The sequence below is a fragment of the Ascaphus truei genome, chromosome 2, assembly GCF_040206685.1.
Source record: "Ascaphus truei isolate aAscTru1 chromosome 2, aAscTru1.hap1, whole genome shotgun sequence".
Lineage (NCBI taxonomy): Eukaryota > Metazoa > Chordata > Amphibia > Anura > Ascaphidae > Ascaphus > Ascaphus truei.
Window position 1 is genome coordinate 478,190,748 of NC_134484.1, and position 14,049 is coordinate 478,204,796.

At 45.2% G+C, this 14,049-nt stretch overlaps 2 protein-coding genes across 3 annotated transcripts in view; one reads left to right on the forward strand and one right to left on the reverse strand.

Moving 5' to 3' along the window:
• Positions 1-14,049, forward strand: part of LOC142488386 (uncharacterized) — a 508,298-nt gene that overhangs the window by 254,550 nt on the left and 239,699 nt on the right. The gene's annotated exons all lie outside the window — the stretch shown is intronic.
• On the reverse strand, positions 5,945-7,857 carry LOC142488305 (uncharacterized). The gene has a single exon (XM_075588676.1). It carries the CDS (start codon positions 7,661-7,663, stop codon positions 5,945-5,947), a length of 1,719 nt encoding a protein of 572 aa, XP_075444791.1. The 5' UTR covers positions 7,664-7,857.

The following is a 14,049-nucleotide window of genomic DNA, read 5'->3' on the forward strand; positions in this document are numbered from 1 at the left end:
TACCCATAGGTTTCGGACTCAATATACTGTGACAAAGTACCTTCTTGCTCTGTATCTTTTGTCCAGGGATCAGCACTTTCACACAGCCTTCCAGGTAGAGGAGACGGTCTTCTGACACAGAGGTGAAAAGCTTGGCCTGTTTATTTTGCCATACAAATGCTACAGCAGATAACAGGAGTAAATCAAACAAACAAAACAAAAGTCTTTGCTTTTCCTCAGCATAACACAGCTTTTCAGCACACACTTCTCTTGAGAGTAAAACAGCTCTGTCTTGCTCTGTTCAGAGCAGCCTTTTAATCATCTCCCTGCTCAATCAGCTGCTGCAGTCCTGGGAAAGCAGGGAGAGCTAGAAGTCCCGGTCTGGATTCCCCTTGGTAAGCCTCCAAACCGTGGAGTGGAGCAGAAACCCCGCACTAATTGAGAGCCATAATATCCCCTTTTCACTACCGTTCCCTCATATCTGTCACAATACTGTTGCTACAATGAGCAACAGTAGGTCTCAATTTGGAAGGAGCCAATTTAGTTTTAATACTATCGGCTTTCCTATAAATCAAAGAAGGGGTTTCTTCCAGATGTCCCTTAAGGATAGGGTCATGCCCCAAAATACCCCAATGTCACTTCAAGATGGCTTCCACAGCCTTGTGAGATTGACTGAACTTCGTGGTGAAAACTGTCCCACCTTTCCATGGAACAATTTCCCTAGACTTGTTCATATCTCTTTTTTTCATTAGTCTTTCTTAAAAGATCTACTCTCAAGGCTAGCTGCCTTGTTGAAAGCTTCTTCAATGAGGGAAGCTCTTCTGGATAAATTTGTACTTCAGGGTGTCGGATTGTGCAATAAAATCCAAATCGGTGGAGCAATTGCGTCGCAACCGATTAAATTGGCCGAATGGAATGTTTTTAAGCCAATTCCAGTGGTGGTTACTATCAGCATGTAAATAGCTATTTGTAGCCACCTCCTTAATATGAACATCTGTTTGGATTATGTTGCTTAAATCCACCTTGAGTACAAGATCTAAATAGACAATAGAGACAGGATCTACAGTGTGTGTGAATGCTAAACCAAGGGCATTATCAGAAAAATGCGCAAACAAATTAGTGATATCCCCAAAATCCGAATCTCAAATTATAAGAATGTCGTCGATGAAACGGCCATAGTACACCAGGCCCGCCCCATATGGGTTACTGGTCCAGACAAAGTTTTCCTCCCAGTTACCCATAAAAAGATTGGCGAACTGGTGGCGAACCTGGTCCCCATGGCCGTCCCACAGATCTGGAGATAAAACTGTGACTGAAATAAAAAATAATTGCGCGTCAAAATGAATTCAATCAGTGAAAGATGTGTAGATCGTATTTCTAGACGCAATGCAATGACAGGGTGGTTTGGAACAGACAAAACAGCAACTCTTGATAAAAGTATTCTCATGAAGGAACAGTTTTTTAAATGAGAAAAATTATTGAAAGATGAAATGAGGCACTGTAGGGATTGTGCCTCCCTACAAAACTATCTGGATGAGAAACTTATCCCAAAAGGTCTAAGAATATTAAAGAAACCGACATTCCTCACCAGTGAAACTTTTTCAGGTGGATGGAATAATATCTTGACCAATTGTTCTAATTCCTTGAGGAGATTACTTATCACATATAAAGACAAACTTAAAGAGATAAGGACTGAAATTGATACGATAGACATTTTTAAATGATTTTAAAGATGTTGAGGGATTCTCCTGTTTGGATGACACAGTTAATAACAGGGTTATAGAATTTGAGGTTTTACTTGCTGGTAGAAAGGATGGCAAGATGGAAAGGGATAAGGAGGATTACTCCACCAATAGGGTGGATTCTTGGAGATCCTCCAAACCTTATCATGGTTATGGTAGATCGGGTTGTAGCAATTCTAGATCCAGAGGTCGAGGTAGTGGTGCACCCCGGAAGGATGGGCCTATTTCTAGGCCTGCTAACAGCCATTCCCTTTTACCCTTGGAGAACCACTTCTCCTGTTTGGAGCATGAGGGTGCTGAGAATTTGGACCGTCGTGCCCCAGACAGGAAAGGTTTATATCTTGTTCTCCAGAGAGGACGGGTGCCAAGTCTAAGCAGACTAGTGGAACAGTTAGGCCTAAAGGTGTGGATAAGACTACTTCCTCTTTTTTAGAGAAGGGTGCCAGAGGTCATTCCCCAAAAGAGAAACAACAAACTCTTCAATTGGAGACAAAGGGTTCCTGCTCCACTCCCCCTGCAGACCTAAAAAGAAGGGGAGAATTTGTGGAAGAGGAAACAGGGCAGGAAGAAAGATACAAAAAAAGAAAGCCACAAGAGTGAGAAGACAGGAAATACCGGAAGCTGTTGGTATTTTCAACCTTTCTTTTCATACTCTCTCCCCTGACCAGATCCTTTTATTAAATAGAGGTCTGTCCTTTTGTCCAAATACCCATTCGGATTCTTTTGACTTGTTCGTTGATCTCAATCACTTTGTATGCAAGCTCACTCTCAAAAGATATTTTCTTTTGAAGTCAGATAAAACTAATACCTGTAAACCGATTTTCGATATTAGAGAGCATGCTCATTTTGATGAGCTGTGAAAACAAACAGGCAATGGGGGAGCAAGGGATTAGAAAAGCATATATAATCACTTTTAGAAGTTGATGGAAGTCTTGATTGATTACATGCAATGGTGGGTTATTCAGATACACATAAATACTTACACGGCCATGTGTAAGCAGACACAATGTTTGGTAACTTTCATAGGGCAAAATCTCTCTCTTCCAACAGTGACAAATGATTTGTATGGTGAATGGGTATAAAAAAGTGTACAACACTGTACTCACACGGCCCAGTGTGAGCAATTGCAGGGATTTGGTATCTTTTTAGGTTGGCATTAACCCGTCCGTATCTGGTAATCAGCACACTAGGAGCTGTATTCAGGTTCCAAACTGGTGCAGGACTCTCTTATTGTCAGGTTGGTTCTCCCCCCGGTGTTATGATGTATAAGTTATATGGGAGGGGGGGGAAAATGAGTGAGGCACGGTTTACTTGTATAAATTGAATAAAATAAATTTATTAATAATTATTACAACGGGACTCACATAGATTACAGGTGGACCCCTGGCCTCCTTGCGTGGTCCAGGATCAGGTGTTATGCACAGCTATCACAGCCGGTCCCGCGTCCGGGATCAGGAAGGGAAACTTTCCTGCTCGGCTGGAAATGCTGCACAGTGATCTGACTACGGAAGCCTCGGTGGGTCAGTTTCAGCAGATGATTTAGAGCAACGCGTTTCGCCGACGGATCGGCTTCCTCAGGCTCAAATGTCAAACATTTGAGCCTGAGGAAGCCGATCCGTCGGCGAAACGCGTTGCTCTAAATCATCTGCTGAAACTGACCCACCGAGGCTTCCGTAGTCAGATCACTGTGCAGCATTTCCAGCCGAGCAGGAAAGTTTCCCTTCCTGATCCCGGACGCGGGACCGGCTGTGATAGCTGTGCATAACACCTGATCCTGGACCACGCAAGGAGGCCAGGGGTCCACCTGTAATCTATGTGAGTCCCGTTGTAATAATTATTAATAAATTTATTTTATTCAATTTATACAAGTAAACCGTGCCTCACTCATTTTCCCCCCCCTCCCATATAACTTATACATCATAACACCGGGGGGAGAACCAACCTGACAATAAGAGAGTCCTGCACCAGTTTGGAACCTGAATACAGCTCCTAGTGTGCTGATTACCAGATACGGACGGGTTAATGCCAACCTAAAAAGATACCAAATCCCTGCAATTGCTCACACTGGGCCGTGTGAGTACAGTGTTGTACACTTTTTTTATACCCATTCACCATACAAATCATTTGTCACTGTTGGAAGAGAGAGATTTTGCCCTATGAAAGTTACCAAACATTGTGTCTGCTTACACATGGCCGTGTAAGTATTTATGTGTATCTGAATAACCCACCATTGCATGTAATCAATCAAGACTTCCATCAACTTCTAAAAGTGATTATATATGCTTTTCTAATCCCTTGCTCCCCCATTGCCTGTTTGTTTTCACGTCTCTTTAAGGGCTCTGGATTAACCCTTATTTCTGGGGTGGAAGCAGAAGGGATTCTGTTGCTGGCTCAGAGAAATAGTGAGCCACAGTTGGTTTGACGGCTCTATTGTAAGCCTATCAGTGTTAAATAAACTTAAAGGTAAGCGCCTGGTCTTTTTTACACTATCATTTTGATGAGCTGGCAGCCCTGTGGTTAGAAAATTCTGAATTGACTAATAATGGGGCAACAGATACTCCTGATTTATCCAATATGAGTGACTGTCCCATTGTTCATTCCCCTTTTAGATCTAGATCTGTCTTCTTTCCTTACCAACACAAGGGAAGTCATATTGACACATTTTATGCATTGGTCAATTATGACTTCCAGGAATTATGTAAAAAACTTTCTAAGAAACCTCTGAGAAACAATTTGTCTCGGGGCGAAGTTTCAGCCATGAAGGAACTAAAAGAATTGGATACTTTGGTGGTGCGGCAGGCGGACAAGGGAGGAGGGATTGTTTTACAGGACAAGTCAGTCTATATTGGTGAAGCAGTCCGCCTCCTGTCCGATGCCGTATCCTACACCAAGATATCCTCTGATCCAACTAGACAATACCAGACCGATCTGCAGTCTGTACTTAAGGATGCTTATTCCAGGAGTTTTCCTGATTGCCCAGCTATTCTTACTAGGTTAACCTTCTGAGTGCTGGATGAAGGACTCAGATGTATGTTTCCCAGGCATAATTATCAGTACCTGACTTCACCCTGTCACAAGGGCCCACCGCATATAAATGGTTTACCCCACTCTAAAAAGCAAATTGTTTCCCCTATAGGAATCAAGGTGTGTGAGAGGTCATTCCTCCAAGAAACGTTTTTCCTATACTCCGAACATGTGAAAGGACTCTCCGCTGCATTCATTCATTGGTTTCTGAAGAGGTGACCCTTAACACTGAATTGTTTCCAGCACTGAAAAAGCAAATGGTTTCTCCCGTGTAAATACTTGGGTGTGACAAGCAGTCTCCCATATTACTGAACAAGCATATGGTTTCTCCCCTGTGTGAATTCTCTGGTGTGTCAGGAGGTCACACTCCGTAGTGCATTGTTTCCAGCACTCTGAACTAGGGTTGGACAATAACAAAAAAAAACTTCCCACCATAACAGTATTAAGTAATTTATTGTGATAACAATATTCATCAAGATATTAACACCCAATAGAAAACAAAAAGCAAGTCGTCAAAATGTTAAAGGTCATTTATTGTGAAACATATTTCTTATACATATGCATTTAATTCGTTAAAAAAATGTAAAAAAAGCAAATACATTTTAGAAAATTTTAATTTGAAGGAAACATTTTTAATGAAAAGCATATTACAATAAATGACACGCACATGACTGCCTTTTTTTCACCATTTACATTACCTCCCCTTCTCCTGTACACATTAATGGGGCATGGAGAGGTGTGGGTTAATGGGCATGGGGAGGAGAGGGTCAAGAGGCATGGGTGAGAAATTAGAGAAATGCGATGGAGAGGAAGGGGTTGAGTCATGGTGGAAGGGAAGGGTTAAGAGGCATGGCAGAAGGAAAGTTGTTAATAGGGATGGGTGAGATTACCAGCTGGAGGTTTAATTATAGCTGCAACATGTGAAAGTCCGCAGATAGGAATGCCATGGTACGAACTAATGGTAAGTATTGAGTTTCCGGCTGTTTTTATTACTGCAGTATTACTATGCTACTCGTATATTGCTCAGCCCTACTCTGAACAAACAAATGTTTTATCTCATGTATGAATCCCTTGTGTGTAATGCTGCTGATCATCTGTGAAAAGCAATCCCCACACTATGTACATGGAAATGGTTTCTCCCGTGTATGAATTCAGTGGTGTGTGAGGAGATTACTCTTTTGAGGAAATCTTTTCCCAAACTAGGTACATGTGAATGTTTTCTCCCCAGTATGAATCATGTGGTGCATGAGGAGGTTGCTCTTCCTACTGAATTGTTTCCCACACTCTGTACATGGGAATGCTTTCTCCCCTGTATGAATACACTCATGTTTGAGGAGGCCTTCCTTCCGAGAAAAGCTTTTACTACACTCTGTACATGTGAATGGTTTCTCCCCTGTATGAATCCTTTGGTGCATGACGAGGCTGCTCTTAGCAGTGAATTGTTTCCCGCACTCTGTACATGTGAATGGGTTCTCCCCTGTATGAATCCACTCATGTTGGAGGAGGCCCTCCTTCCGAGAAAAGCTTTTACTACACTCTGTACATGTGAATGGTTTCACTCCTGTATGAATTCTATGGTGCTGGAGGAGTCGGCTCTTAATACAGAATTGTTTCCCACACTCTGTACATGTGAATGGTTTCTCCCCTGTATGAATCTTCTGGTGCACAAGGAGGCTGCTCTTAGTACGGAATTGTTTCCCGCACTCTGTACATGTGAATTTTGTCTCCCCTGTATGAATCCTTTGGTGCATGACGAGGCTGCTCTTAGCAGTGAATTGTTTCCCGCACTCTGTACATGTGAATGGGTTCTCCCCTGTATGAATCCACTCATGTTGGAGGAGGCCCTCCTTCCGAGAAAAGCTTTTACTACACTCTGTACATGTGAATGGTTTCTCCCCTGTATGAATCCGCTCATGTTGGAGGAGGCCCTCCTTCTGAGAAAAGCTTTTACTACACTCTGTACATGTGAATGGTTTCACTCCTGTATGAATTCTATGGTGCTGGAGGAGTCGGCTCTTAATACAGAATTGTTTCCCACACTCTGTACATGTGAATGGTTTCTCCCCTGTATGAATCTTCTGGTGCACAAGGAGGCTGCTCTTAGTATGGAATTGTTTCCCGCACTCTGTACATGTGAATTTTGTCTCCCCTGTATGAATCCTTTGGTGCATGACGAGGCTGCTCTTAGCAGTGAATTGTTTCCCGCACTCTGTACATGTGAATGGGTTCTCCCCTGTATGAATCCACTCATGTTGGAGGAGGCCCTCCTTCCGAGAAAAGCTTTTACTACACTCTGTACATGTGAATGGTTTCTCCCCTGTATGAATCCGCTCATGTTGGAGGAGGCCATTCTTCTGAGAAAAACTTTTACTACACTCTTTACATGTGAATGGTTTCTTCCCTTTATGAATCATCTGGTGCATGAGGAGGCTGCTCTTAGTACTGAATTGTTTCCCGCACTCTGTACATGTGAATGGTGTCGCCCTTGTATGAATCATCTGGTGTGTGAGGAGGTTGTTCTTAAAAATGAATGGTTTGCCACATTCTGTGCATGTGAATGGTTTCTCTCCTGAATGAATCCTCTGGTGATTGAGGAGGTTCCTTTTAGAACTTAACCATTTCCCACACACTGTATATGTGAATCGTTTCTCCCCTGTATGAATCTGCTCATGTTGGAAAAGGCCCTCCATCCGAGAAAAGCTTTTACTACACTCTGAATATGTGAATGGTTTCTCCCCTGTATGAATCATCTGGTGTCTGAGGAGGTTACTCTCAATACCGAATTGTTGCCCACACTCTGTACATGGGAATGCTTTCTCCCCTGTATGAACTCTCTGATGATTGAGGAGGGTCTGCTTAGTACTTAACTGTTTCCCACACACTGTACAAGTAAAAGGAGTCACTGCTGTCTGAATCATCTGCTGTGAAAGAAGTTTCCCCTTCAGTGAGAAACTGCTCCCACCATCTGTACATGTAAAGGTTTGCTCTCTAGTTGGGACACAAAGGTGTGTGAGCAGGTCCCTGTCCAGTGAGAAACTTTTGCCACACTCACAACAGAGAAAAGGCTGTGCACCACGGCTTCTTCTTAAATCTCTCTCATAACTTTTACTGGATCCATATTTAGAGTCCGTCTCTGCTGTGTGCTGTACAAGGTCTGTAAATTCAACATCATGTGGCACTGGTTCCTTGTACATGTCCAAAATGTGGCAAGAATCATTGTTTTTTGGCACTTCTGGGCTGCGAGAAGTCAGACAGCTTCTGGATGTAGAAGAGCTTAAGTTCTGTTCCTCATTCAGGCCGTTCCCTAACAGAAGTAAACAAAAAAGACAGAACCATTGTTTTCAATTTGAATGTGACCCGTTCCCCTCTGGGTCCCCCTTCATCCCCTTACCTTCCCCTGCGGCTGCGTCCGGCAGCGGAGGATGGGGAGAGTGCTGGGAGGTCTGCAGGCAGTTGGAGGGTGCCGCCATTTTGCGAGTGGTTGCGCATGCGCAACGCTTCGCGCATGCGCAGGAACAAATGGAATTGTGGTGGCTATCTTGCTTTACCCGCGCATATGCGCAGTATAGCACAAGCGATGGCCATTACACCCAACAAGCCCCACAATGCACAGGAGCAGTTTGTCAGGTGCCAGGAACCAGCCAATAGGGTTGCAGCAATCCCCTACTCCCGGAGATTGTTACTTCTGGCACGTCTGCACCACGCTAGTCGGAAGAGGGACCTCTGAGGAGTATGTAGTGTCCAGGGAGCAGTGCTCCCCTGAACTAGGCCAGCTCTTCCCCCTTAGGCCACAGTTAGGCCCGACTCACTGTAGCTTGTGGTTGCTATAGGGAAAGCCCATAGTCAGGGACCTTTCCCAGTAGCTGCCTATAGTCAGGTACAGCACCGGTGAGATGCCACGCTGTGACTGTGGCCTGTGGTCTGGGACCAGACCAGCTACGCGGTAAAGACGGTAGGGTGATATTACCCACGCCGGAATTCACACCCACGCGGAGGCGCACGCCATCGCAGACGACAACGTTGGATCAGACGGATCCTCTTTGTCAGTCTGCAATACCCGGGTGCTGGAGCCCCGGGCAGGTACCTAACTAAGTGCACTAACACAGGATAGTGCTATCTCCAACACTTTGGGTGGGCCTTGACTTTGGGAAAAGGGACATCAGGGAATTGGTGCCTGGCACCCAATGTTCTCTGGGAACACTCACTGTTGGTATCAGGTTGGGGGCTGTATTACTGTGCGGTACAGGGTACCAATATTACTTATGTTCAGTAAAAGGTTGTTAGCATATATATTTGTGTGCGTGTATCATTATTATTGTTCCTGTAAGGGTACATCCCTCCAACGCGGGATCCCTTGCAGGTGCAGGCGCTGTCACCACAAGAATCAGGTACACCCAGCAGAGGAGGTTCAGGACTTCTGTGAGCTACAGGTAACGCCCCACACACACCGTAGTCGCCATATATCTTCCATAGGGTGGGGGAAAATGCACTACATGTAAATCAAATTACTGAATGCAAATTACAAATCCAAAACACAGAAGAATTTACCTTACCAATACTTAATTAACTAAAAGTTCTCTTCACCCAGGGTTTTCAAATTGTGACCCATGGACATCCAGTGGCCCCTAATGACTTTGGTGGTGGTCCCCAAAGGCCTGACATTTATTTTATCTCCAAATGATTATTAACCTGGAAAATGTCCATGAGAAGTAAAGTTAAGGAACTCCTGGTCTATCATATTAGTGCATTAATAATATCAACTAAACCAGACAGCAATCTATAGTGTAGGATACCCATGTATGTATGTTTTTATTTATATAAGGCCCGCAGTGTACTCAGCGTTTTACAGCAGAAACAATACCATACAGGGAATAATACAATAAGTGCAACAAACAAAATCAGACAATAGGAATGGAAATCCCTGCCCTGGAGAGCTTACAATCTAAGTGATGCAGTAACTACAATGCCCATGTCGTCTTCAGCCATAAGACCCACATAAACAAGACTCAATTGCTCCCTTTTGTGTCATATTTTGTCAGTCAAAAATACTATTCATATAATTCCCAAGCACGCGGCCTTGGTGTAATATTTGACTCCTCTCTTTCCTTCTCCTCTCACATTGAGGCTGTTGATAAATCTTATATAACATAAAGGATGATACAACACTCTCCTAGTACCGATATAGTAATTAACCATGGTGCATAGGGATAATTGAAATATAAGCAAACATAAGAATTTACAAAGGATCCCAAATAACTGCACTCATAGTCTAAAGTATCCTAAACCATCATAGTCAGGGTATTATATCTTCCCATTAAAGAGATATCTCTCTCACTAAAAAGTAGACACACTAGAGCGGGTATCTAAAATAGGAGCAAAACAAATATACACCATTTATTAATAACAACAGCGACGATAATAAAAATACATACAAACAGTAATGTTAAAAATCCCCAAAGGGGCGGCTCAGATAGAGACACTTAATGGCAAATACAGAATAGTAATGTTTATCTAATCAGTCTATTTAGTGGTCAACAAAAGCTCCAAATCACAGAATGTGAAGTAGTAACACAACCATCGATTCAAAATTTGAACCTTGGATAAATAAGTACATGCCAGTACTCCTATATAACACCATGACACTACTAGAGAGAAAGATTTAGATAGCCCGACGTGGAATCTCTATTGAAATAAAGTAACTAGTAGCATACAAATTGCTAGAGTAGATTAATCCACAATGTATCAAAGTAACACAGTCCCTTGCAGAGCCTTGTGTAATTGTGACCACGTGCGTGATCGCAACTGCGCATGCGCGACTTGACAATGGCCGCCGCATTTCCAAAATGGCGGCCCCCGCTAACCGGGTGCGCCGCATGCTCCCGGCGACCGGCTCGCCTCACAGCCGTGAGCAGTGGAATCTTCCTCGCCTTCGATTTCTTTGGCTTTTTCGACCGCTGCTCTTTTTAGGTCATCTTGAGGATATCCTTTGGCAGAAGCAACGGTCTTCTCTCTTTTTGCAGAGTCACTCAGGGTTTTGGACCGGTGCAACCGTAGGTTACTCTCTTGAGCTAGTACTTTATCCATTAAGTCTTCGAACTCTAGAGGCTGATCTGGGGAGAGAGTGCAACTGACACGTATAGCCACCGGGTGCATAGGCAATGTGCCCTGCAGGAGTTGCTAGACGCGCATGCCATCAGCCTGGGCCGCAGGAATAACCTTCTTCTTTACCAGAGGCCATAGGGCCAACTGGATCCGACGAAGAAACTCCGACACTTCTTCTCCTTCGACTTGTATGAGAGAGTAGAACTTGGCCAGTAAGGACACGGCGTCCTTTGGAACACCTTAGGTCCTGGTCAGTGCATGGATCAGGGCTGGCGCATCGGCGTTGGGGTGATTATTGTCGTAAAACTGCACCATATGTGTAGCAGGCGGTCGTAAGCACTCAATAATTCGTTGTCGTTTTACAGCGTCAGAGCAAGTCCACTCAGGGAGCACGTGTTCCGCATGGTCTTTCCACTCTTCAAACTCAGCCTCGCCCGCAGGCGTGGGTCGAGTCCCTGAGAATGTCTTGAGCTTTTGGTATTGATGGGAATGGGATGACTGGCTCAGGGCTTTGTACTAGCCGAGGTAGAATCCCTCCCACCGCTGGGTCCACCTGGTGCAAGGGCTAAGGGACTCTGGACTGTGCACTGGATTGGAGTCTTGTATGGGTCTGACGTTCAATAGAGGGTTACACGGATGGTGGGGGCTCAGTCTGAAGGGGGGTCTCCAGAGGGGACCCGGGACTGAAAATCACCCTGGGTAGCAGGGGCTATGAATATAGTAGTGAACTCCCTGTGAGTAAAGCGTCATATTTCCCAGAAGTGCAGGAAGGTCCCGGCGTGACCTCTGGGTGGGGCATTTGGGCCGGTAGTGGCATAGGCAGTTCAGAAAAGATAACCGGACATCCCGGGGGCAATGCTCCCGGAAAGTGTAGTGCTGCAGGGGTGATATTCCCTCTTACTTAATGACAGGTTGCTATAATGAGTATACCAGTAGTATGTGGGGTCCCATTTCCGTCCTATTTGGCAGGCTTGAGCAAACCCTGGAAGGGACCTGACCCGATTAATGACTTCTTGGGAGGGAATGTCCGCAGGCACATCCCCCATCGCGAGCACATGGTGGGGGGACTCGTCTAGTTCCAGCGCCAAGTCGTGCACTTGATGCTTAGATGGGGAGAACATGCTGGTGAATGCAAACAACTACATTTTGACTTGAATAGAGCACTCCAGGTCTGAGATCTCAGCAGCGCCTCCAAATGAAACACACTTTACCCCCGTTCAATCACAGATAGGGACCATGTGTGGTAATACACCTGTGAACCTCCGCCGCTGGGAGCCTGGGTTATACCTGATTCTTTGATTACAGCGCCTCCACCTGTAAGGGATCCCAACAGGGTGGGATGGTCCTCTTATAGGAAAAATAATAATAATGCACGCACACAATATATGCTAGCAACCTTTACTACAAGAGTTAACCTTGGTACTCTGTACCACACAGTAATATACATAAATATATATGTAAGTTCACGCCACCGGATACCAACATGGATGTCCCCACAGTACATTGGGTGCTGGGCACCAATTCCCTGATGTCCTTTTCCCTTATGTCCAGGCCCACCCAAAGTGTTGGAGATAGCGCTATCCTGTGGAGTGTTAGTGCACTGAACTAGGTACCTGCCCGGGGCTCCTGCACCTGGGTACAGCAGAATAACAGAAGGGAATCCGTCTGATCCAACGTGTTGTCCGCCTACGCGTGGGGTGAATTGCGGCGTGGATAATATCACCGTCTGCACCGTTGGGCTGGTCCGTCCCCAGTCTGCAGTCACAGCGTGGCGTTATCCTCCGTGGAGGTAGTCTCCATCCTGAGTGATGCCTGGTCCCAGACACAATGATCAGGGCTGCGCAGCAGATGAGCTGTATCCTTTAAATCAGGCAAATAACTAAGGGGCAGTTCCTTGCTTAGGGCCTGTCCCTGAAGCAACCACAAGCTGGGGTAATGGTAGTAAATATCTGGGGCCTATGGGGGTAAACTGGCCTAGTGCAGGGGCTACTGCTCCCTGCACCTACAGCCTCCCCTAACCAGCTCCCAGCTCCAACTGCTGCGTGGGCTCAGCGCGCGAAAATGTATATTTCCTAGTGCAGGGGAACCCGGCGGCGCCATAGGCTCCCCGGCGTCACGTGGCTATATGCCCCTAAGCCTTCTGGGGGCTGTAGTCCCTTGCAGAGCCTTGTGTAATTGTGGCCGCGTGCGCGATCGCAACTGCGCATGCGTGACTTCACAATAGCCGCCGCAACTCCCGATCGCTACCTGCGCATGCACGACCCTTTGCGCATGCGCGCAAATTTCCAAAATGGCGGCCCCCGCTAAACTGGTGCACCGCAAGCTCCCGGCGACCGGCTCGCCTCACAGCCGCCCCCGCAGTACCTCCCGCACACCGCAACCTTAGCGGAGGTAAGAAGGGGGTCAATGGAGCCAACAAGCGGTACCGAGGCTACACCTGTGATTGAAGATACCAACCATTCCCAGTAAGATCTGACCTTCATTTTGTTTTGTTTTTTGCTCTTTTTATGCACAGCACATTCAGCACTGTTTATTTGTGTTCCTCTGTCAGCGCTCCCCTCCTGTTCTGTTCTGTTACATGCTACCTCCCAGGGTTCTGTACACTCTGAATACATATACATACATTATCCTGCCAGGCAGCAGCACACAGTTCTCCTCCTGTCCCCATCCACACACCTACCAGTCCCCACCCCAAACCAGCCACTCCACTGGTTAGTTTCAAATACATCTACTTTATAATTATATTACGAGTTGTGGTTAAAACACATATATATATAAATACTAGATTAAGCAAAGAACAAGGCCACTGAGACCAGGCGAGTGGACAGACACTGGACACACACAGACAGGGGTCAGTTCAGTCAGTCACAGTTAAATAGTACGCAGGTTTTATTAAGTAAATGCTAGAAGTGTTTGTCCTGGGTAATGGCCATAACAACAAAACAATGCTACACCCATGTAACACCCCAATTACACAGGGAGTTAGATTTAGTAGGGTGTACACTAATTAGATGCTATATTCTTATTATTATTAACTAGTGGCAGCACCGATGTGGCGGAGTCACTAGTCAGTGGACTGGTGTGTGGATTGTACACAATGGATGGTAATGTTAGGTGTACAATGTAAAGTTAATTAACAAATAAGAATAACTAACTAGATAACTAGTAATTTAATAGTAAACTGTGATATAATAATAACAGT